Raw genomic sequence first — 25,415 nt, forward strand, 5'->3', positions numbered from 1 at the left:
AATTTGAACCCGGGTGCTTGACCTCAGAGTCAGTGCATTTTTCACTGTATCTCAGTGTCTCCATCCCAGCTTCCTATCCCACTTTCCCTTCCCCCCTCTCTCTCCTAATCTGTAACTGTTCTCTCCTAACTGCCCTCTGCAGTCACCTTCCCAGACTCCCTTCTCACCTTGTCCCTTTCTCTCAGGACCAGTTCCTATGTCTGGCTGTCCAGGAAGGCCTCCTCAAACTCTACTATGATTTCAGCCATGGGCTGCAAATGGCCACCTCCCAACAGGAACTGACCCCCCTCACCTCATCTAACAAAGCGGTAATTTGGTCCCTTTTCCATCTCCTCAACCTTCTCATCAAAGCAGCCATATGATCCCTGCACTGTCCTAGGAAATGGGGATGAGGACCCGGGAATGGTTCAGGTCCCCCTAAGATGCCCCAAGTGTTCTCTTCATGGGGAGACAGGGACTTTGGCTTCTGAGACTGATAGGCCCTGAATGTCTCCTCCTCTGCTTCTCCTTCACCCTAGATCCAGATTTTCATCATGGGTACAACAGGCCGAAAGCGAGTCCTGGTCCGAGTGGAGCGAGTGTCCGTCTTCTCCTTGCAAGAGGAGAATATGCTGGAGAATGCTGACTCCTATTACCTGGGAGGAGTTCCTCTGGCCCAGCTTCCCCCAAGGTGAGACACCTGCCTCCTTCCTCTCCCTCCCAAGCCAGCAAGGCCCAGTATATGGGAGGCAAGGGTTCTGAGCTGTAGGAGTTCAGAGATGGGAGATATATTAGTGTGGCCTAGAGGAGTCAATTAAGGCTGCCTGGAAAGGAGAGGGACAAGCCAAATGTGTGAGGATAGGCAGGTTTTGAAGAGGTAGAGGGGATGGAGCAGCATCCCAAAGTTGAGAAGAACCCTGTCAAGTTTCTGTGTCTTCTCAGCCTAAGATCCTTGTTCCCCACTGGGGGGTCCATCCGAGGCTGCGTAAAAGGCCTGAAAGCCCTTGGCAAATATGTGGACCTGAAGAGACTGAATACAACAGGCATCAGCTCAGGATGCACTTCAGATCTCCTGGTAAGAGACGCCCCCCCCCCCCCCCCCCCCCCAAGAGATCAGCCTTCTGCTCTACAACACAGCCCCTTGACAGTCTAGGACTGGGTGTCAGGTGACCTGGCTTTTAGTCCTGTGCCATTTTCTTTCTGGACCTCAGTCTTCTCACCTGAGAAGTAGGGATGATTCCTGACCTGTCTTTCTCATGAGGTAGCAATAGATGGGAAAAGGTGATGCCATGGGAAGGGGCCCTTGCTCTCCAGGGTCAGGGCACCTGTGTTCCAATCTGACTTCTAACACTTACTAAACTCCCTGGGCCTCAGTTTCCTTCTCTATAAAATGAAAGGGTTGGATTAAATGACCTTTGAGATCCCTTCCATCTCTCGAGTTAGGGTCCCAAAAGCTATTTAGTACAGCACTTATGTCAACTGTGATTGACATAACTTCTATACTCTGGGTAGGTATGAAGGGTTTCAGGCCCCCTGAAAGAGGGGGCCCCTGAACATTTCTTCTTAAGTACTCCTCTCATTTCAGATTACACGATCCATGACCTTCCATGGACATGGCTACCTGACCTTGGCCCTCAGAGATGTGCCCCCTATTACTGGAAACTTCTACACTGGTTTTGGCTTCCGTTCCACACAGGATAGTGGTCTCCTCTACTATCATGCCTCACCGGTATATGTATATACCCCTACATCTTCAGAGTCTCCAGCCTAAACCCAGAATCACTTAGGTTCTCCAGGTTCCCATAGTAGCCCCTCCTATCCTTCCCAACTCTAAACCGAATCTTTCCAGCTTCATTTTGTCCATTTCCTTGAATGGGCAAGAAGGAGGCCCTTCCGTGCAAGCCCCTCTATCCCTTCCTTTCAGGAAGTCAAATTTTTAGTTCTTTTGTGGGTGGGGGATGGGCCCCATGACACAGGAGAGTAATGACTCCTTCCCATTTCCTTGGATCTGCCATTGTAGTCAGGACTCCTAGCATGCTCCTTGCCCTGTTCCTTCCCCCTCATGGTGTCTGTACCAAGATCCCTATGCCTTTTTCCTTGTGCTGACCACATGGTGTTTCCCTCATGGTACCAGGAGGGTATTTTCCAGGTGTCCCTAAGACAGGGTCGCGTGACGCTCAAGTTCCTTAGGAGGGAGGTCATGACAAGAGGTGCTTATGCTGATGGGGTTTCGCACTATGTTGCAGTCTACAGTAATGACACAGGGTGAGCTTTCTGAATTACTCCATCCCCTCCGCTCCCCCTCCACCTACTCAGCTCTAGTTATCAACACTGAGAGAATTAGGAGTGTTGGAAAGAGCCCAGAACTGGGAGCCAGAGGTCCTAGTGTTCAGATTCCAGCTCCACTGCTGCCTCTCTGTGGCCTTCATTTCCTCATCTGTGAAAAAGGGATAATAATCCTGCCCTGCCTATCTCACAGGTTGTGAGGATCACATAAAGTCATATGTGTGACAGAACCTTACAAACTAAAAAGCCTGTGAATTCTAGTGCTTTCTCGTCATGCTAGGTGGTGCAGTGGATAGAGTGTGGCCTGAGGGAGACCTGAGTTCAAATCCTGCCTTAAATGAGATAATATTTGTAAAGCATTTAGCACAGTACCTGGCAAATGGTGCTTAATGAATCCTCCCCTTTCTTCTCCATTCTTTCTTTTCCCTCCCTTTCTGTCCTTCTCCACCCTTCCCCTTTTCTCCCCTCCCTCATACTCTGATGCCTCATCATGGTGCAGAGGTAAATGCTGACGCTTGAAGGCTTTGCCAGGAGTGCCCAAGCACTGGCTCCTCCTGCCAAGTTAGGAAGGGATTCAATGATGGTCCTGGTGATGGCTTCTGTCTTGTCTCAGAGTCCATCCCTCAACAGAGGGTGGGCCACCATGTGAAGAATGTTGTGACCCACTCCTCACACACAGAGGGAGGGGGCTGTGGTCTGAAGAGATCACCTGTGCTAATAAGGACATAGAGCCTACTGTTTACTTATTATTATTATAACAGCTGACATATATTCCTTCAAGGTTTGCAAAGCCCTTTACAGGGATTATCTCATTTAATGCTCAAACCCTGTGAGGTCTGAGCTGTTATTACCCCCATTTGACAAAATGAAGAAACTGAGATTGAGAGACTAATTACATAACAGTCACACAGCTGATAAGGGGAGAGGCGAGATTTGAGCCTAAGTCTTCCTGATTCACCTCCTCTTGTTAAGAGGTACAGTGGTATGTCTGAGCTATCAAACATTTCTCTTTGAATTCAATACATATTGTGTAGATTCTTGTGGCAACAGATTTGCCTCTGCCTTTGTTCTATTAATGACTAATTCATTCAACACACATTTAGTGAGTACCCACTGTGTGCAGGGTCTTGTGCTCTGTTACATTCCGGGTGAAGCAGATTTAAATAAGAGTGTCCCCAAGGGGTAGGAGAGTTTACAAGTCTGTTGGAATCATTCACTGAATATTAACTAAACATCTGTTTTGTGTGTCAGGTTGGGGGAGGGAGCCATCCTCCTCGGACAAGTCCTAGTAGATGGAAATTGTGGGTGTTGTTGAAAGGTATCATGGAAGAAGGACCCTGATAGCTATGAGAAATTCTCCTCACAAGGACTTTTCTCCTCCTAGGGTCTGGCTGTATGTGGATGACCAACTCCAAGGCACAGAGCGCCAGGGGGTTCGATCTCGTCGTCAGGCTCCAGCCGAGGGTCCTCCTCGCTTCCTCCTTGGGGGGCTGCCTGAGTCTGGTGCCTTCCAAAATCTGACTGGCTGTATCAGCAATGTCTTTGTCTTGCGGTGAGTTGTAAAGAGAGAGGGGCAAAGCCAGGGACCCCCACACCTTGAGCCCAGGAGATTGCTGGCCTTACTATTGGCCTTGCTGGAGTCTGAGGGTCAGTATCCCCAGAGCATTCTGTGACACAGTTGATCTTGGTCCTCAGGGTATTAGAGGCCCAGCGTGTTGTGGACTTGCAGCAGAATATTCAGAATGTCAACGTGACCACAGGCTGCAGTCCCCCAGACGAGCCACTGCAGCTCAGGGCATCCCCAACGAAGTTCCGAAGGAAACCCAAGGTTGGAGCTGCTTGCTGATGGATAACTGAGAGTAGGGAGGAAGATTTGGAAGCAAGAGAAGAGCTGGGTGGAACAGAAGGCACCTGTCTTTCTCCTCTCTCTGCTTCATCACCCCCAATTTTCTGTTCCCCAGGCTGTTCTTCATGACCAAGCAATACCCCCACACTCTGTTTGCCAGTTCCCCACCCATCCCAAAACCATCAGCAATGCCTACCAATTTGGGGCTTCTCCTGCCAGCCGTCTGGAGTTTGCTCACACCCCATTCTCTTTCCAGGAACGGTAAGCATCATCTCACTCATGAAGTTCTGGGATGGGAGGCTGGGTGTGTCAGGAGAAGCCAAGCATCCCTGAATCTGACATCATGTTTTCTGGGCCATATCTCACCCAGGACCCACTTCTCTATGGATGTCCAACTTCGCTCACCTCGTGGGTTACTTCTGGCTGTGCCCACTGTAAAGTCAGGAAGCCCCTTCCTGGTCCTGTACCTCAGTCACGGCCACTTTGTCCTCCAGGCTGGAGGCCATGGAAGACCTTTTCGAGTCCGAAGCCATGAGCGATACAAGCCAGGAGGTTGGCATACGGTAAGGTGCATAGGAGTGCAAAAGAGTTCCCCAGAAATCATTCTCCTCCTAGCCACCAAAGGAGAACTGAGTTGAGTTGGATTGGCATCAAAATAGCTGAAACGAACATGAGAATTGGGAAGAATGGAGATTCCTTCTGGGAGCCTGAGATATGTTGTTTTTTCTTTTTTACCTTCTTTCTTTCTTGGCTAAACTCCTTGAGAAATCTGTCTACATTAGATGCTTCCTGTCCTTTTTCTCTTCTGAACCATCTGCAATCTGGCATCCAGTGTCATGAGATTCTCAGATGTAATGTCAGCTCAGGTGACCAGTCTTAGAATTGGGATGAGAATGCTTGAGGCCAAAAGTCATATGGCTATAATATATCCAGATCTGGTCTCCTTGGTTTCCCCTGGGATATGAAGAAAGACTTGATAGTCATCTCATACCCTCCTTCTCAGGTCTTTTTCAGCCGAGAGCAGAATCAGATTCAGCTGGTGATCGATGGACTTCAGGCTCAGAGCAGTGAGGGGCCTCGTCCCCGCCGGAGGGCTTTGCTGGGCCATGGACCAATCTATGTGGGTGGCATCCCCTCTGGCCACAGCTGGACTCATCTCCCAGTAAGAGAAGGGCTTCATAATCATCTCAGTTTAACCCCTTTCCTCATGAAAACCCTATCTTCCTTCTACCTCTCCCTACTGCCCATCCATCCGTCCCCCTTTGTGACCTAGCCCAGCAACTAAGGCTCTTGTAAGTCCACACAAGCTTTTCCTCCAGGAAGCAGCTGGCACTGGCTTTAAAGGATGCATGAGGAACCTGAAGCTGAATGGACAGCCTCTGGAGACTCCAGCAAAGCTCCATGGAGTGATACCGTGTTATACTGGGACCCTGGAGAAGGGACTGTTCTTTGCTGCAGAAGGGGGAACTGTAACATTAGGTCTGTGAACTTTCCTCTTCCCTTTGGCCTTATTTGGGCCCTGGATAGGGTTGGGTGAGATAAGGTTGGAACTGGAAGCATCAAGAGAGCTTCCTGACCAGCCCTACTCCATATCCCACAGATCCCCCCAAGGTTTGGGGGCCAGACCTAGAGCTGGTGCTGGAGGTGCATCCCTGGACAGCAGCTGTACTCATCTTTCATCTAGGGTCAAAGCAGGGACCACCTTATATCAGACTTGAAGCAGATGGGGACAAGGTGAGTGGGGCCAGGACAGCTGGGGTGGCCCTGGCCTATGAGGATGTCTGCTCCTAGGAGAACTGCTTTTATCTTATACTACAAAAATCTCTGCCCTGAGTGAGGAAGGAGGCAGTCACATGCTCTGATGCCACATCATGGCATGCAGGCAACCCTGTCCCTGCCCATGTGACATACATGAGGGCTATGCCAGCAGCCTGCTGCCCTGGAAAGTCTTTTTGTTGGCCAGCAGGTGAGGACCAGCCTAGCTCAGCCCAACCACCAGGCAGGAAGTGTTTCTGGCCACAACAAATTCCTGAAACCATCTAAATAAGGCAGGGAGAGGCTGTGTTCCACACTAGGGGAGTACCCAGAGTGAGGTAATCGCAGGCCCTGGCACATAGTAACCCTTAATAAATACTTGTTGACTGACTTGAAGCACCGAAGGTACTTGGTCCATTGATAAGAGACTACAACCTTCTTCATGCCTTAATAAATGTCTTAGTGGAGAGGTGGGGAACCTTCAGCCTCAAGTCTACATGTGGCCTTCTAGGTTCTTGGGTGCATGTGGTCTTTTCAGAATTCAAGTTTTACAGAACAAATCTTTTTATTAAGGGAATTTGTTCTGTAAGTTTTGGATTAATCAGAGGGCCACACTTGAGGACCAGAGGGCCATGTGGCCTCAAGGCCGAAGGTTTCCTACCTGTGTGACGTAGTGCATTGCCATAGTAGAAAATAATCATCGTCAAGTAACCCCCACCTTCTTGGTAATAAGGTTCAGAATTTTCCCAAGCTAGGCAGAAAACAATCTCTCTCTCCCTCTCCTTCTTCCTCCCTCTCCCTCTCGCTACCTCTCTCTCTCTCTTCCTCTCTCTCCCCCCCTCTTTCTCCCTCTCTCTCCCGGAAACTATGCCTAAAACACAACCTACAAGAGGAGCTTTGCAAGCAAGGCTTTTTTAGAAACCTGGGTCATCATCACCCCAGTAGTCAGGCATGGAAGAGATTTAGTGTAGGATCATTCTCTTCCATGCCTGACTGGAAGTGATTGGGCAGGCACTTGGTGCTCTGAAGAGCGGGTTCTGTAGTAGTAAACATAAAATAGTGAATTATAATCCACCTTTCATTTGATCATTTTTCCCCCATAGATAATATTCTTTTACACACACACACACACACACACACACACACACACACACACACACACACTCTCTCTCACTCTCACACTATACATTGCTTAATTTTGTCCTCCCAATAGCTGTGACGTAGGCAGGTTAAATATCTTCCTTTTGCAGCTTTCAATGAATTGTCTCATCTGTTGTCTCAGGTGCTTGTCAGAGCCAACAACGGGGCAGGGGAGTTCTCCACATCAGTGACTCGGCCTCCTCTCTGTGATGGGCAGTGGCACAGGATTGCAGGTGAGGTGACAGTTCCTCCTCCCCACCCCCAACCCTGGCCATAGCTTCCTGGCCCAGGGACTCCCAAGGTTGTCTGCGTGCAGTATTATGTAATCCAAATGCATTCTTGTTCAGATCTAAGGTATGCAATGTGACTGGGAGAAAATAGACTCAGCTCACATTCCTCATTAGATTATATGAAGCTGCGGGGGGGCCTGTTGAGGATCCATATAGGGAGAATGTCCTGAGAAATGTTTCAAAGATGGCTATGAGCTTGGCATGGTTGGGGGAAGCGGGGGAGATGTGGAGGTGACTGATCAAACCACTGTTTGTGGTGGGATAGAGCTATATCATGGTAGACCCTGAAATAGGACAGGGAATTGGAATCTTTTAGCTATGAAAGGTCTTTGACCCCCGGGGAGAAACCTGATGAAAGTCTGACAAGCTGAGGGGGGAGAGAGTTGAGTCAGAAGAAGACTGCTAGAGTCGGGGTGGGAGTGGGGGTGGAGATGGTTGGAATGGAGAGAAAGGAACAAATTCCGATGGCCAATTACCTCCCTCCACCCCCCAAAAGAAGTACAAATTTACCAATACATGCATGAGTTGCCTTGTGGATGGGAAAGGTTAAACCATTTTCACTTGGGTGGTATTCCTAGGAAACCCAAGGTTTCTCCAAGTACAAGACTCTCTCTCTGCTCAGGCCAGACTAGAAATACCATCTCCTTTCTCTACATCCCTTTCAACGTCCATGGCTCTGCTCAGCAGAGTTACAGGGCAAGTTGGAAGGACAGCCCTCTGGGAGGAGCTAAGCCAGAGGCTTCTCTCTCTCTCAGTGATTAAAGGAAGAAATGTGCTCCAGCTTGAAGTGGACACAGAAGGCAATTACACAGTGGGTCCTTCCATTATCACCAAAGAACCTCTTTACCTGGGAGGTCTACCAGGTAAGTCCCACCTATAGCTAGCTGGGGGAACTACCTTCCAGAAGGGGTTAGGGGAAGAGTGATAATCTCTTTTATTTTCATCTGTTTAAAGGACATTAATCTAGTGTTTCTTCCATCTTGCAATGCAAAGTGCACTATTCTAGGATGAAAAGGGTCAGGGTTCTAGCAGGCTCTGCTAATGACTTGCCCTGTGCCCATGGACAGATCACATCATCATTCTAAGCCTCAGTTTCCTCTGACAGATCACATCATCATTCTAAGCTTCAGTTTCCTCTTAAGGTAAAACAAAGCCTACCCTGTCTAATGAGCATTTCTCTAGTGCCTTATATAATCTCATTTGATTCTTGCAACCCTCCAGTGAGGCAGGTGCTGTTATTCCTGTTTTATGGAAGAAGAAACAGACTGAGACGTTAAGTGACTTGCCCAAATGAGAACCTGGTTTTGTCCCAGGTCACAAAATGATGCCCACTACTCACCCAGCACTCCTAGGGACCCCCCAACACAATGAAAATCTGTGATTTACGATGTACATGCTCCTTCCACCTGGGCAGATGGCAACCCCTTTATGAATTGCACAGTATTCAAGAGTTATTGTGGTCAACAGAAGCTATCGTCTGAGACTACCATACTAACTAAGCCTCTCCCGACTCAGGTGGCCTACTCTTTGAGTCACCAGACCTATACTCAAACCTTTCCAGCTAGGAAGCCCTACCAGAGATTGTGCTCTGGATCCTCTAAGCCTGGTAACTTGCCCAGAGTCTATAGGATACTTTCTTCCTAACAGCTCTGAGGTAGGTAGTACAAAATTGTCCCCATCTTGCAGATGAGAGAAGAAATTTAGAGAACAGGACTTAATTGAATTCAGCTAGTGTTTTCAGCCAAGAAGTGAATCCAGGTCCAAGTCTAGCACAAGTCTCTCCAATGATAATTTTAAGCTGTGCAGTACTAGCCATATCAGCTATTGCTTCTGCAGACCATTTTTAAAAGGTACACATATCCAGCTATTCTCTCACTTGAGTCTCTTCACCCTTTGGAGTCTGAAAATGCAATAAAAATGTAGTAAGTACCAACTGTGTGCAAAGTCTAGAAATAGGCACTAGGAGAGATGTATGGGCAGACAAGACAGCCCTTGTCCTCAGAGAGCTCAGTGTCAAATAGGAAAACAAGATTACTTTGTTGATAAAGTAAGTATTATATAGTAAAGAGACCCTGAACTTAGAAGTTCGGAAGAATTCATCTGTGTCACCTTGGGTAAGTCACTTAATCTCTCAGCCTGTTTCCTCACCTGTAAAACTGGAGTGCCTACCTCACAGGAGTGTTTTAAGGATCAAATGAGATAATGTATATAAACGGCTTTCCAAAGTTTAAAAAATATATAAATGTTGGCTATTCTTATGCTCGTTAGACAAGGGTAGATGATCTTAGCCTGTTTTACATTAAGACAAAACAGAGGCCTAGAATGATGATTCAGCTTGTCCATGGGCACAGGGCAGGTCAGAGGTAGAGCAGAGCCAGGACTAGAATTCTGATCTTCTACCCCTTGGGATGGTACTCACTGCATTGCATGATGGAAGGGGCATTAGACTGATAAGGGCAAGACCCCATTTTGAACTCAACCTCTGACACCAGTTGTGCAGCCCTGGGCACAACCTTGCCGAGCTTCAGAATGTAAAATGGGGCTATCAATACTTATATTAAGGGGATGTCATAGGCTAAGCGTTTTGTAAAACTTACAGCACTCTAGAAATGTCAGCCGTTAAAATACAACAAACCTGCTGTCCCTGTGTGAGTGTCATCAGCGTTTCCATACCGTTCTTCAGATACCTCCTAGTGCTGAGTTTGACACAGGGAGATGTTTGGAGTATCTGCTCTAACTGGCCAGCTTAGCAAGTAGAATAATATAGACAAGAGAGGGCTGCCTATGTTCCTTATAAAAAAGTCCCTCTTAATCTTTCTTCACATCAAAAAAAAAAAAAACCAGAACACTCCCCCTAGTGAAAATACCTCTTCTATGCTACCAGTATTCACAAATGCTCACCTTAGGACCAACAGCTGAAAGACTCTGTGTTAGGTGTGTTGGGGACCACACTGGCAGTCTGGTGAAGTGCATGGATCCCTTCTCAGAATGTTTTTAAATGCATAAAATACATAGGATTACAAAGGAGACAAAATACATAGGATTACAAAGGAGACCTATTATATAGAAATATCACACCCGGACACAGCATGCCCTAAACTTAGGATAAGAACCCTTGCCTTAATGGAACATGGTTTGGGTGAAGTTGGGAGTAAGGGCAGGCTGCTTAATTTACTTCTAGACTTAACTATTGTTCTTTGTTGACTTCCTTGTCACCATCTCCTCTTTTCCTCCCTTCCTCCCCTATCCCACAGAGACTTCGAAGCCCATGGTTCCACCATCTTCTCTACCTGGTTACTATGGCTGTATAAGGAATCTTGTAGCAAACCATCGCCCTATTGACCTGACACACACTGGCATTATCCAAGGGTCAGTGGGTGCAAATGGCTGCCCAGTCATGTAAATAAATGGCCCAGACACAAAGGACATTAAAGCTGCCCTGCTGCATACAGCCCCTCTGGCCCCTCTCTCTGGTTAGTAAGTATTGGCAGACTCTGCACTCCATCATCTTTTCAGTATTTTTCACCCCAAGTGGGGAAATTTGGATAACTGACTTAAGCATTAGACACTTTACAACTCATCATGTTTAAGGAAGTAAATTCAACATACCTTCTGTAAACGAAGAACGAAAAGTGGGGCTACGCATTTCTGGGCCTGAGATGGTGCTAAGGAAAGGTGGTACTCCAGACATGCTGCTGGTTTGCCCACCATCCATAGAATCTCAAAGCTGGAAGGGACCTCCAGAGGGAACCTAGTCCACCTCAGACCAAAGCAAGAATTCCCTCTCCCTCTGCAACATCCCCAAGACCATCCATCCAGCTTCTGCTTAAAGATTCAAGGGATGGAGAACTCACTACCTCTCGTTCCGTTTTTGAATAGCTCTACTCCTTAGGAAGATTTTCCTTACCTTAGCCTTAAATCTCCCTCCTTGCAACTTTTAGTCACTGACTCTAGTTCTGCTCCCTTGGGCCAAATAAAAACAACCTGATCTCCCTTCCACATGAGAGCCCTTCAGATACTTGAAGATAGTGATCATGTCCCTGTGCTACTAAGTCTTCTCCAGGTTAAACATCTCTCATTCTCTCAATGATCCCCATAAACTGCTTCTGAGTCCATATATTTATTCCCATTCTATGCTTCCACCCCTCTTTCTTCCTTTCGGGGTCATATCCACTGATTCTTGTCATTGTATTTCAGATCCAGTGACAAAGCTTTCTGTCCACCTAGCTCACTTTGTGCACTTACACATTTATATGTTTTTTTTTAATATACATATACATAAATATATTTGTGTGTATATATCTAGATGTATGGGGGAAGAATATGTCTGGAAATGATTTATAAATTATGTTTTTTTATATGATTGGGTAAATATTATAAAATGGGTTAATCTTTTATTATCTTTCAATGAGTTTCATTACGACCTTTTTCACCCTTTTTCAGTGTAGTATGAAATCTTTGTAAATCACTGGTACATACTTTTGAAAGCAAAAATAATAATAAAAAATATGCTTATTTTGAATACCAGTTAGTGCAATGAAATGGAAAAAATCCTGTCTACTTGGTCAGAGAGGGCTTGATGGCAGCATCAGGCACTGCCATTTTAAGCTAGGTGCTCTGTGTCCACGCATCTAGTCCTGCTTAATTCCACTGCACACACATCTCGGCGATATTTAGTTTAAAAGTCTGCTCCTTGTTTTGGAGATTCTGAAAAATCTTTAGACAACCAAGTTGTCAGTCTCCAGATGCATCTGAAGCACCCAGAAATTTTTTTTTTAAATCAGTATGTTTAGGGAGATTTGCTTCAAATCAAAGTAATGGAGCCACATCTGGTAAAACAGTTCATTTGCTCTGGAAAGCTGAACGACTTGCAGCTTTCATGTGGTATATGTAATTTACCAGATGTCACCCAGGGAAAACTTGTCAAGCAAGGTTCCAGCCCTGCCTGCAGACACTAACAGGATGTCCATGACCAACATCCTGGCACTCAGCTCTAGCTCTCCATGAGCTCACAAAGTATTTCCTCACAGACAGTTTGTATCTGGAGACTAGGCAAAGGGCATTTGCTAATCACTCCTATTTCTGGCACACACAAAAACTAGAGTTGGCAGATAAAAGAAAAGTCCTTTATTTTGTAGGCTGAATGTAGGCATGAGTGTATGCAATAAACTAGTGACACTACTGCAGTCACTTAATTACTAAGAATTTCCAATATCTTAAAAGACCGCAAATAATTTAATCTAAACTCATATCTTCCTCTTCGTCTTTCTTGTCCTTTGCATCTCCTTCCTTTTGGTCTGACTTGGCATTGTTCTGCATGGCTTTGGCAAATGCTTCAACATCTAAAATATCATTAAAAAGATATTATCATCAGTTCTTGCCCCCTATGAACATTTTAATAATCAGCCAGATTGCTCTGATAAATGGGAATTAAAATGAAAGTGCAGGTTTCTTAAAAATCGGCCAACACTAGCAAGGCTACAACAATTCTTTAAAAACCCACACAAACTAGACTGAAGAGAGATTACAATTTGCTCCATTAAGCAAATCAAACTTTGTCAGATGTGCCAAAATGAAGTGTTCTCTGAATGTTCTTACCCAGGAGAAATGTTTCTAAACAAATCATTACGTAATTTAGGCTGTAAAAAAAATGTTAACTGTTACATAAGAATTCTTCTAATCTTGAAGTATTTCATTTAAGAGAAGAAAAAAAGGTACTTACCACCCTTATTTGCTGCATCTACAGCTTCAGTTGGTAAACCAAACTGACTCATAAGTGGGCCCAGCTGTCCTGAGGCTAAGGCAGCACTGAACATACTTAATGCCTGTAAGTGAAGGGCATTCATGAAAAATAACTAAAACTTTCTGGTTTTTTCTATCTCCTATCAAACTTCCATTTTTTTCCCCAAGCATATACCTAAGCCCAGCTCTCCAAGGAAATTAATCAAATTTCTGCTACGTATAAGATACTGAGACTGTGCCAGCCAGCACCAAGCTCTGACAGTGGAGGGAGCCATTGTTTCTGAACACTTATGTAACGTAACCTAGGAGACAAGAGAGAATGCCTAAAGAGCCACAAGAGGCAGGCCTCAGCTAGTGAAACACATGGTGACAAAATCTCCAAATGGGTACAACATATAAAATTTCCTGCGACTCAAAACAGAAAGAAGAGGGGCAGGAAAGGGAGTTTCATCATCATATAGGATGATGGCTAGGAAATGTGACAGGCAGTTTTAAGCTTAGCTAGCTGGCCACAGGAAACAGAAGTCGATGGCCACACTCCTACCTGCTGAAACTGAGGAGAGGTCAACGTGTTCTGAATCTCTTCTGCAGTCTGTGGAAGAGATTCTCCAGAGGGAAGATAAGGCAGCAACCGCTCTTGGACTTCAGCATTGGCCAGAATAGGAGCCATGATCTCTGGAGTTAGTACACTGGCCAAGTCAACTAGGATATAACAACAAAATTCTAAGTTGTTTGTCACTTAGTATTTGCTGCTTAATGGGGAATGGAGTGTCAGGTTGCAAGACTACACACATCCAAATCACCCAGTCAGGCTTAATGGGAGAGAAGAGATCTCTTCATTGGTTCCTGCTTCCTGCCAATGGTTTCGTTCTGCTTGGCAGGAAAGTCTCAAGCTCAGCATTTATTGGGAACATTAGCCTTTTCCAGGGTGATTTGCAAACCAACAGTGCCATAAGGGCATGCCTTCCCAATCCCCTTGAAAGAGAACAGGGAAGCAGCAGGCACCTTTACCCCAACAGCTTTCAGTCAACGAAAAAACGTTTACCTTGCTGTCCGCCTCCTGCCCCAGATGGCACATTCATAGTAGCTAAAATGTTCTGAAGGTCACTCAGTTGAATGGGCTGGGTTGGGCTTGTTGCTGTGCTGGTTCCATTACCTGAACTCGGTGCAGGGCTTGGACTAGTTGCAGAGGCAATTGCTTGAGCACTGGGTGCTGGTGTAGCACGAGCGGAAGAAGAGGTGGAAGATGGGGTTACAGAAGCTGACTGGCTCCGGGAGCTGAAAGCAGAAATAGCATTATTGATAAATAATTAAGTACTATGCTTTTCTTGCTATAAAGCATAACTGAGGAGTGATGTGAAAAATTAAATCTCATTTTAAGTACATCAAGAGATAGTTTATGTATTGAAGTAGCAATGAAACCTTTTGCGATGCAAACATTTACTCCCAATCTATGTTTTAAGGCTAGACTTTCAAGTGCCTATGACACTGCACACCTATAGTAATTTTCTAAAATTTAAATGTACAAGACACAGAAGACCAAAAACCAAAGACTGCCTGAAAAGCCTCACCTTGACGAAGAGCTGCTCGTTGGAGGCCCTCCACTCCCCAGTAAGCTAGCCAGACCAGGACCTGTCAGTGCACCAAGCCCACCTAGAGTAAGGAAACAAGTGTTAACTCAAAAATTTCATGTGCAGCTTCTCCCTTAACATTGGCACTCAATGACAATTTCTGTCAGGACTCTGATTTAGGGGAAAATCTACAAACAGTAACTACAGATTTGTGATCAAGAGCAAGATTTGTGACACCCTAGGCTTCTCAACTGGAGAAAAACGAAATACCACTGGTTTATACAATATCCTCTCCTGAGCTGGTATCATTTCACAGAATTTTCCCAACATGAATAGAAGAAAAGGGATAGTGCTATCCAAAATAGGCCACAATTCTCAGCGGAAATTAGACTCATCATCTCTCAATCTTGTTTTCTTGTAATGAGAAATCTGAAGAGCAACTGTACTTTATACAATTTATTCATATGGTGGACCCCCCATGGGAGTAGTCAGTCAAGACTCAGTTTTAAATCCTAGCTCTCTCACTTACCTGTGTAACCTGTGTGACCTTGAACAAGTCACTTCCTCTCTCTGGGCCTCGGTTTCCTCATCTGTTAAATGAGAGGGTTAGACTAGATGACATTTAAGGTCCCTTCCAATTCTTACTCTATGAGCCTATGTGAATTCCATTAAATCTGATTAAGAATAAAATCAGTCTGAACTATGGAATATTTTAAAGACATAAAGGGACTTTGGGTACACACAAAGAAAGTGAAGCTACAAGTAGCATTTCCAGTGTCCCCAGAGGTCTCAAGAGGGTTGCCTCTGATGAAAGGATAAAAATCAATTATCATTGCAAATTACATACATGTATACATGTACATGGGGTCAAATGCTTCCTGGTATTTTAAGAATGTAAATAAAACTGAAATGAAAAAGAGTGAAATGTGATGTTGGACAAAAAAGCCAAATGTGATAGAAAAAGGACTTTTAGGATAACGACTTACATCTGGCTAGCTAGATTCAGATTTGTTTCTCATTAAATAGTAGTTCCCCACTTGTGGCCACTAGAAAGCACTCAAACAGGTGTCTACTTCATTCTATATGGCAAGCAGTAGCTTGCAGTATATAAGGGAAAACAGATTCTAACCCTCAAATCATTCAACATTTTATATTAACAGTAACTCAGGTAATCTAGTCCATTCCTTTCTTTTCATAAATGAGGAAAACGGGCCCAGTGACATGAAGGGGCTTGCCTAAGATCACATAAATTTGTGGCATGTGCATAAAAATATACAAATCTAGGATTCAAATCTAGGTTTTCAGAATCCCAATCCAGTAGTCTTAACTACACCATCCCACCTCTTCACTGACAACACCACCAACAACAAAATGAGTATTTGGTTTAGACACATTTCAGAAACAATTAGAACAAAGTGAAGAACAGTCTCACTTCAGACCAAGAATCTGAAATCTTACCAAGTCCTCCCAAGCCAGTTGGTCCAATAAGTTGCATAAGCTGGTTATGACTCATGTTACCCAGAAGGCTCTGCAAACCACCTTCACCTGAAAAACAAAAACAATTTAGACACACCACCTAGACTTCCACAGACCAAACCAAACTCAAAAACTAATCTTGATTGAGAACTCAAAAATCAATGAGTACATTAGGATCTTTAAGTCCTACACAAAGAAGCTTTCAGAAATACGTATACCACACTACCTCCTCACTAACAGATTTCTATCAACAGCAAAATGAGTATGTGGTTTATACATGCTTAACATTTCCCAGTAAAAAAAAACCAAATTGCTCAAGAAAAATTATAACTGACAGCTTAACTAAAGTGAAACACTGTAAGTTACTATCTATGAAATCCTACTACAGTAAGTCTCACGAGATATCCAGTCTTATTTTGAATTCATCTAATTTGACTTGACATTAGTTCACTGGCTAAAACTCTAAAACCTTATTAAACAGAGATATTAGCTAAAATAATTATCTGTAAGCAGGATATAAACTATATTGAAAGGGGAGATAACAAATCTATCCATCCTGTCAGTAGTGGTAATGCCATCAAAAAGTGGATAAATAGCTGACATTTATGTAAGGTTTGTAAAGCACTTTATCTGTATGTATATTTTTTCACTTTATGCTCATAACAAACCCATGAGGAAACTAAGGATGAAAGATGCTAAGTGACTTGCCTTTGATTATCCAACTACTGAGGGTGAGAGGCAGGAATGAAGCCTAGGCTGACTTTTAGTACAGTGCTCAGCCCAGTATATCATGTTGCCCGTCTCTCAATCTATGCCCTTTTTAACAAAACAAACAAATCCAAAAAAACCTACTCCACAGTATTGAGAGTCCAGAGCACTGTGAAAATGTTTCCTACTGACAATCAAATTGGAAAAGGAGTAACTACCTCCAAGTGCTGAAAGTTCATGGCCTCCACTTCCACTTGCACCCAGAGCTCCTGGCATAGGTGGATTATTCAAATATTCATTTACTTTCCTGCAATGTTCTTCATCCTTCTCAGTCTTAGGCTCCTGTAGGAGAAGAACTGGGGTCATTAACAAAATATTTCAAATGGACCAAGATCCAAAATATCTTTGCACTGAACAATTACCATCTTTCTTGTACTCCTCACTTAGCTTTATCTTCATTTTATGTTATTTCCACAAGGGAAATCCTGACTCTTAACACAAACATTTGTGCTGTGTACACAAGGGCCATACAGAATGCTCATGACAAGAAACCAATACATCATCAGATCTATAATACACTAAATATCACTTTGTTGGGGGGGGGGGAGAGATGGTAATGACCAATCCATATACATATGTATATAAATCCATGGTTTAAAGAACTCAGATGAAAATTGGGGTTTGGTGAAAAAGGTGAAGTTAAAAACTTCACTAACCTGCATCCAAAAGAAGAGTCGCTTTGATCCTGCCTTGAACTTTAGTACATATACTCTACCAGTAGTGCACTGAGGTACTCGCTTAAATTCACAGTCATCAGGAAAAATAATTAAGTCCTGGACAAAAAGGTAAGTAAAGGGTTATTGAAAGATCAGAAAAAAAGTCTATCTTATAACTCATTACGAAAAGATGCTACTGAAAACCACCTTTTACGAAGTCTCATGACTAAATGTAAAGCAATTAACAGCAATTCATTTTGTTGACTGTTACAGAGTCAAATCTAAATTTATCTTTGGGTACTACAGATCACAGGATCAGAGACTGAGAGTTAAGAGTCCTTAGAGGTCCTCTAGTACAATTCCCATGGAGGGACAAAGCGTTTAAGTGATTTGATGATGTTACATAGTTCAAACCACAGAGAGGTGCTACCAATTTTTTTAAAAGACATTTCAATCTTTAAGAAGATATAATACAAACATTTAAAAGGAAAGTATTAAAACCAAATTTATTCATTTTTAACTTAAAAATTACCGAATACTCACATCTTCTACATTCCCAGAAGTCCTATCCTTCCAACAGAAATGAATGAGGGAATCATCAGTTTGCTGAATGTATACAAGCCCTTTCCGTTTATCTGGGGTAACTGTAGTTCCTTTCAATGACATTTTTCCTGCTCGAAACTCCACCAAGTATTTGCTGGATGAGCCCCGGGAGCCTGGGACTAGGCTTGGAAACAAAGCACCTGAAGTCATTCTGAAACTGGAAAAACAAATTTATACCTTATTTTTCTATACCATATTGTCCTAATTGTAAAACTTTCTTCAATATGTACTCTATATGTTAAATATTAATAGCAACCAGCACTGAAAATTAGCCCCTTTGAACTATATCAGGTAATACCATAGCTCAGAGCGAAGGTGGATATGAAGTAGCTCACCTTAAACGGTTTTGTTGAAAAATAAGCAGCAGTCTACATCCAAACCATACCCTTTCATGTATCCCAGAAAAGATATAAAGAATCACATAATGAAATTATAAACTCAGATATACTTGAAAATCTATTTTAAAAAGCAAACACTCAAGTTTCAGTGACCTTCAAAACCAATACAAAGACTTGAACATCAGGAGTTCAGAAAGAGACACCTTACCCAAGACAAGCTGCTTTTGTATGAGCCCAAATGTTATTAAAGAATTCCATCCTGAAGAGATCATGAGATCACAGTTATATAGCTAAAAGGGACCTTAAATCCAGTACCCCACCCCATGTCACCAATTGTACAGATGAAGAAATCAAAGCCCAGAGGTTAACTGCCATAGGAGGGTAAGTGAGGCTAGGAATCGCTCAGGTTTTCTGACTCCAAATACAGCAATCTTTCCTATAATACCATGCTACTCTAAACTTAAAAAAAAAATTAAGGAAAAAAAAAACTTTGCATCTTGCCCTTTCATTGAAAACTTCAGTAAAAGTTAAGTTCCTTGAAGGAGAGGATTATTTTTTTTCTACCCCCAATACCTGGCGGTGTCTGGAACACAGACTGTAAATCAATGTTTACTGAATGAATTATGCTTAACTTTTTTTCTCACCAAGTCTTGAATTTTCTTGATTTTTTTAAGAAAAAGCTGCCCACCAAAGTGCCTTGTTTCTACAACTGGATAGACTGAGTTTCACTTGCATAAACTCTCTTCCGAGGAGGGGAAGGCAAGGGGTTGGAGAAGGGATTTCTATCGATGGAACTGGTCCTTCCGGTCAAAAGTGATGTTCTCTCCTTAGAGGAAAACCTCCCCGGAGGCCAGGCTCACATGCCCGGGCTGGGCTCTCCCAGGGGCTGGCACGAAGCTACCGACACTACAGAAAATAACTGACAGGGCACCAGCAGGGCAGGGTATCTTTGAGAAAGAATCCCTAGTGCCCGACGTAAATACTGCATTACTGGATGGAAACACAGGCAGAAAAGTGATAGAGGAGGCGCTTTATGGGGGGCGGGGGGCTGGGAGCCACCGTGAAAACTCTGTACCGGGGAGGTCAGGCCCTCCCCAAACTCCTCCTCCTCCTCCACACAGCCCCACATCTGGCCTTGACCTCCCAGCCCGGCCCTTCCGCCACCTGAGGATCAGCCACCCCCGCTCAGCTTCTCCGCGCCCCTCCACCCCGTCCCGGGCCCGACCCCTGCCTGCCGGGGCAGATCCTCCCCCGGCCCCCGCCTCCCCCACCCGGCCGCCGGCCCCGGCCCCCGCCCGCCCGAACCGTCCTCTCCACAGCCCCCTCCCCGAGCGGCCCGGGCCCCGGCTCTAGATGTGGTGTGGGGCTGCGCCTCGGGCCCTCAGCAGCCGTCAGCTCTCACCTAGGGCCTGGGGCGCGGACCGCGGCAGGAGCAGCGACTACGGCTCGCTCTTCCTCCTCTGCAGCTGCCGGCCCGGCCGGAAATCTCTTATTGCTCCACCCTCCCTCCGTTCTTCGCGCTGATTGGGTTGGGCCTGACGCGCTACCGGCGCTTCTCTGAGACCGATTGGCTGGAGAGGCCGTCCGTCACTCTCCCCACTCTCCCGGCCTCCCTCCTCCCTCTCCTCTCTCTCCCCTCGTACTTGGACCCACCCCCGGCGGCTCATTCCGCCGACCCCACAGCGCGCAGAGGAAGCCCCATCACCACGCAGTCTGGCGGGGCAGAGCGGTCCCTATTGTTGCTGTGTCATAGGGGAGCGGCGGCGGCCCCTAGCGGAGGCGCCTGGGATTACACAGAGGCCTCTTGAAAGGCCCCTCTGTATCGTGTACCTCGGTTTAAGAAAACCCAGGACCAAATGGGTGACTTTGCAAAGCAGATAACTAGGAAAGGGGATCGATTTGTAACACTCTATAATTAGCTTGCCTTCAGCACTGTGGGCAACAGCTTCCCGGGTCTAGATGGTTTCCTGCTCTTCTTCTGTTTTAGGGAGTTTATTTTAACAGACCAAAGTTCTGAGTTGTTACAATAGCTTTAAACCCTCAGGAAAATCCCCAACTTTGTACTTAAGTCTATCTCGAGTTAAAGTTTGGGTAATGAAAAAACAGATGATTACGGCTATGGATAGAAAAGGCACAGGAAGGGAAGCTGGGGAAAGAGCCAGACTTCATTCATTCAGCTCAGGTTCTCTGCTCTGAGATGCTTGTAACACACACACACAAACACAAACACAGTCTGTGCTTTTCTTTTTTTCTTATTTAATATTTTATATTTTCCCCAATTATGTGCAGGAGCAATTTTAACATTCTTCTTCTTTTTTTTTTTCAAATTTGGAGTTCCAAATAGTCTCCCTCTCTATCTTTGAATATTAAAAAAAAAAGTTCCCTAGCAATGTTACCACTTCACATCTTGGGTTCTAGAGGTATACTGTTCTTTCTAGTTCTCTAAGTCAAAGGTAGTTAGTATGACTCAAAAAGTCACTTGGGCACACGAGATAAGAGCCTGAGTATGTGCCAGAATAAATATTAACAATGTCCGTACTTTTCCTTGTCTTTGTGTGATATGTTTTGTGTTCCCTTCTCTTCTACCTCTGTACTATTTCACTAATCAAGTAAATATTTATCAGGCGCCTACCACAAGCCAGGCAATATGTTAAGTGCTGGGGATATACAGATACTTCTTATTTTCAAGGATCTTATAATCTGATGAGGAAACACAATTCACAAAAGGAAACTGGAAAGCATGGTTAGAGGATGAAATGAGATGGGGATGGGGGCATGTGGAGAAATCCCAAAGTAGTGAAGCCAAGTGAAAAGGAAAGTCTTAAAATTTGACTATTGATTGACATTTTAAACTCAACATGTCTACAACTGTACTCATCTTTCCCCAGAACTCTCCCCTGCCCCCATCCTTTTTACTATAGAGGATGACACTTTGACACCCGACCTCCTCTACTATCTCTTAGCCCCATATTCAAACTGTTGCCAAGGTCTGTTGATTTCATCTTTGCAACATCTCTAAATTTGCCCCCTTCTCTCCTCTGATGCTGCCACAACCCTGGAATGGGGCTCTCATCACTACTGGCTACCAGTGAGCTTGCATGCCTCAAGTCTCTCTCCCCTCCGATACAGCCTCCATAGTGATTTTCCTAAAGTGCACTTTCAGTCATGTCACCCCAGGGCTCCTGCTCACTAACCATGAGTGAGAGGCCACTGATTGCTGCAGGGATCAGACAAAAATCTCCCATTTGCAATTAAAAGCCTTTTATAATTTAGCACCCCCAGCCCCACTTTCCAATATTATCACACCTTCTTCTAAGCCCAACTAAAATTCCAAGTCTTTCCCAACCTCGCAATTTGAGTGCCTTCTTCTAATTTACTATTTTTCCTGTATATAGCTTGTTTCTACATAGTTGTCTGCTTGTAGTCTTCATTAGATTGTGAACTCCTCAAGGGCGAGGACTGCTTTGTGCCTCTTTTTGTAGCCCCAGCACTTAGCACAGTGCCTGGCACACAGTAGACCATTTAAGAAATGCTTATTGACTGAACGACTTTCCTCATGCAACATAGTCTAATCTCTACAAAATGCCCCAACACCCTAGGATTAAAGCAACCATTGTAAAAATGTTTTATTCTTGGAAGAAAATAACTTTCTCCTTTAGATTAGCTTTTATCTAGACATTAATGACATAATTCCTACTTGCCAAAAATTTAAAACATTACTATCTACTCATAGTTGTGATTTCCTTCTTGTCCAACATGCAAATCTTTCAGTTCCCTAAGAAGTAATAAGAGGTTTAATAAAAAGATAGAAATACATCTTACTGGAAAGCAGTCTATGAAAACATCATCTATACATTTACTTTATGGTAATTTTACATTAATTAATGCTAAAGCAAAATGGAGATGCTTTGAAAGTATTGAATAAGCACATTAATACAACATGAGTTTTACTAATATGCAAACTTAGTGAAAAATAATTACAAGTGTTAATGTCAATTTGTGATAACCTAACCAAAGGAAGTACAGTATTATTACATTTACTTTCTAGCCAAGGAGAATGAGCCAGCTTAAAAAAAAATCTAGCCCAATTTGCAGTTCTACGGAAACAATGTATAAATTTGCCTGAGGAGGAATTTTTTAAAAAAGATTCCTATAAGATAACACGATGTTGGTAGATCAATCTTCAGAAGATTAGGTTAAATACTTAGTTGTACTGACAGACTTTGTGATTTCTGCATATTATGTATTCGATTTACATTCTGACAGGCAAAGGAAAGGGCAGCTGGGTGGTGCTAGTGTGCTACAGTGTAGGCCTGGAGTCAGGAAGGCCTGAGTTCAAATCCTGTCTCAAACACTGTGTGACTCTAGGCAAGTCATCTGTCCCTGTTTGCCTCAGTTTCCTCATCTATAAAATGAGCTGGAGAAATAAATGACAAACCACTCCGGTATCTTGCCAAGAAAACCCCAAATGGGGTCACAAAGAGGTAGACATGACTGAAAAAGGACTGAACAAAAGGCAAAATAAAACACATCAAATTACCGCTGGATAAATCCAGTGTTACCAACCCTGAGAATGGTAAAAGAAAAAGTTTTAAGTGGAGTGTTTCAATCCACCATTGCACCTTATTCACATTGCTAAATCACCAAAGACAACACAGATCGTGGTAGGGTTAAAGCACTCTGTAAATCTTAAAGTGCAATATTTTTTTTGGTAAATAGTATTTTTTCCAATTACATGTTAAAATATTTTTCAACATTCATTTTTTTATAAGATTTTGAGTTCCAAAGTTTTCTCCCTCCCTTTTCGCTGCCCTCCCCAACATGGCAAGCAATCTGATTTACGTTATACATGTGCAATCTTGTTAAACATGGTCCCATATTAGTCATGTTGTAAAAGAAGAATCAGAACAAAAAGGGAAAAAACCATGAGAAAGACAAAACAAAGTGAAAGTAGTACGCTCCTATCTGCATTTACACTCCATAGTTCTCTCTCTTGATATGGACAGCATTTTCCATCATGAGCCATTTGGAATTGTCTTGGATCACTGTATTGCTTAGAAGAACTAAGTTGTTCATAGTTGATCACTGCACAATGTTGCTATTATTAAAGTGCTATTTCAATGCATTACTGTTACTGCTATATGTAGCAGGATTTTCACTACTGATTTAAGTATGCTTAGGACTCACTTCTATCTTCTAAGAAATGGTATATAATACCTCTAAAAAAAAGTGAAAAAGTTGATGAGGGTAAATTGCCACCAGTAGCCAGGTAAATTAAAGACAAGCATCGTATTAACAGACACAGATAAGGTGGTTTTGCCCCACTTAGAGGCCTAAGAGCAAATGTTGACTCACTGATTGTAGGATCTCAAAACTTTAGAGCTAAAGGCTTTAGAAGCCTTATCCATCATTACAAAAACAAGGAAACTGAGGTCCAGAGAGATAAAATTACTCACTCATGGTCATCGCACTAATCAGCCAAATGAGGAAAAAAATTGTTAGACTCATGTTTGGGGAGTGCATCAGATTAAATATACACTCTCTCCATTTTGTCTCTTTCTCTACAAGATCTTGGTAAAAATATCTTGAGGACAGAGAAAGGAAAATACAAAACTGTGACTCCAAAGGAATTATCAAAATGGTCATTAAAAACTTGGCTTTTCAACATCTCATACTGTTTACCAAAACAAGGTCAAGATGGGTACATAATTTAGACATAAAAAGTAATATCATAAGCAAATTCACGGAGCATGGAAAAATTTACCAGTCAGACATATGGATAAAGGAAAAATTATGGCCAAATAAGAGACAAAGAGGATCATGGGATATAAAATGAATAATTTTGATTACATTAAATTAAGGATGTTTTGGACAAACAAAACCAATGCAGTCAAGATAAAAGGGAAAGCAAGAAACTAGGAGGAAAGTTACAGCAAGTTTCTCCGATATAGGCCTCATTTCTCAAATAGAGAACTGAGTCAAATTTATAAGAATACAAGTCATTCTCCAGTTTTCAAAAGATTAAAGTTATCAAGTCACAAAATTTACTCTACATAACTAGTGATTAGAGAAATGCAAATTAAATCAACTCTGAGATATCATCTCATACCTATCAGATTGGCTAATAAGACAGAAAAGGAAAATTACAAATGTTAGAAGGGATGTGGAAAATCAGAACATTAATGCACTCTTGGTGGATTTGTGAACTGATTCAACCATTCTGGAGAATAATTTAGAATTATGCCAAAAGGGTTAAAAAACTATGCATACCCTGTGACCCTGCAATGTCACTACTAGGTCTGTATCCCGAAAAGGTTTTTTAAAAAAGGAAAAGGACTTATATATGTACAAAAATATTTATAGTAGCTCTTTTTGTGGTGGCATGGAACTGTAAATTGAGGAGATTCCTATCAATTGGAGAATGACTATAACCTCTTGCAATGAAATACTATTGTGCTATAAGAAATAACAAGCAGGATACTTTCAGAAAAAACTGAGATTTATATGCATTGATGCAGAGTGAAGAGAGTAGAACCAGGAGAACATTGTACACAATAATGGCAATATTGTATGACGATAAACTATGAATGACTTAGCTGTTCTGACCAACAAATGTTCCAACATAATTCTGAAGGACTTATAGGGAAAAATGTTATCTACCTTAAGAGAAAGAATGAATGCACACTGAAACAGAATTTTTTTCACTCCTTTATTTTGCAGTATGGCTAAGATGGAAATGTTTTGCATGATTTCAACATGTATAATTGATATCGTATTTCTTGCCTTTACAATGGGTAGAAAAGGAAAGAGCGGCAAGGAGAGAATTGGGAACTCAATTTTTTTGAAAAAATGAATGTTAAAAAAAATAATTTTAAAAGGTATCATACTAGAAAAAAATCAAAATTAAAACAACAACGGGGTTTGGGTCTTCCCTCAGCCCAAAATAAAGGCAGTCACAACAGCAC

At 43.2% G+C, this 25,415-nt stretch overlaps 2 protein-coding genes across 3 annotated transcripts in view; one reads left to right on the top strand and one right to left on the bottom strand.

The window, feature by feature from the left end:
• Positions 1-11,818, top strand: part of LAMA5 (laminin subunit alpha 5) — a 122,740-nt gene extending 110,922 nt beyond the window's left edge. The window contains exons 66-80 of the mRNA XM_072633357.1: positions 186-308; positions 519-670; positions 922-1,054; positions 1,565-1,708; positions 2,114-2,244; positions 3,650-3,817; positions 3,961-4,093; positions 4,227-4,372; positions 4,482-4,674; positions 5,115-5,273; positions 5,431-5,590; positions 5,712-5,845; positions 7,149-7,239; positions 8,052-8,159; positions 10,551-11,818. Of these exons, the coding sequence (XP_072489458.1) occupies positions 186-308; positions 519-670; positions 922-1,054; positions 1,565-1,708; positions 2,114-2,244; positions 3,650-3,817; positions 3,961-4,093; positions 4,227-4,372; positions 4,482-4,674; positions 5,115-5,273; positions 5,431-5,590; positions 5,712-5,845; positions 7,149-7,239; positions 8,052-8,159; positions 10,551-10,699 (2,124 nt within the window). The 3' untranslated portion in view covers positions 10,700-11,818. The remainder of the gene's footprint in view (positions 1-185; positions 309-518; positions 671-921; positions 1,055-1,564; positions 1,709-2,113; positions 2,245-3,649; positions 3,818-3,960; positions 4,094-4,226; positions 4,373-4,481; positions 4,675-5,114; positions 5,274-5,430; positions 5,591-5,711; positions 5,846-7,148; positions 7,240-8,051; positions 8,160-10,550) is intronic.
• Positions 11,819-12,400: 582 nt separating this feature from the next.
• Positions 12,401-20,160, bottom strand: ADRM1 (ADRM1 26S proteasome ubiquitin receptor). 2 transcript variants are annotated; one of them, XM_072633364.1, is made up of 10 exons: positions 19,853-20,160; positions 18,053-18,269; positions 17,510-17,626; positions 17,012-17,135; positions 16,068-16,154; positions 14,610-14,691; positions 14,195-14,316; positions 13,583-13,740; positions 13,019-13,121; positions 12,401-12,638 (listed from the first exon to the last, which is right to left on the bottom strand). In XM_072633364.1, the coding sequence occupies exons 2-10, from the start codon at positions 18,260-18,262 to the stop codon at positions 12,532-12,534; spliced, it is 1,110 nt and encodes a 369-aa protein (XP_072489465.1). In that variant the 5' UTR covers positions 18,263-18,269; positions 19,853-20,160; the 3' UTR covers positions 12,401-12,531. The 2 variants fall into 2 exon arrangements, with proteins under 2 accessions (XP_072489465.1, XP_072489464.1); XM_072633363.1 differs by having other exon boundaries at positions 14,084-14,316.
• Positions 20,161-25,415: the final 5,255 nt, after the last annotated feature.

Source organism: Notamacropus eugenii, chromosome 1, assembly GCF_028372415.1.
Source record: "Notamacropus eugenii isolate mMacEug1 chromosome 1, mMacEug1.pri_v2, whole genome shotgun sequence".
Taxonomy (NCBI): domain Eukaryota; kingdom Metazoa; phylum Chordata; class Mammalia; order Diprotodontia; family Macropodidae; genus Notamacropus; species Notamacropus eugenii.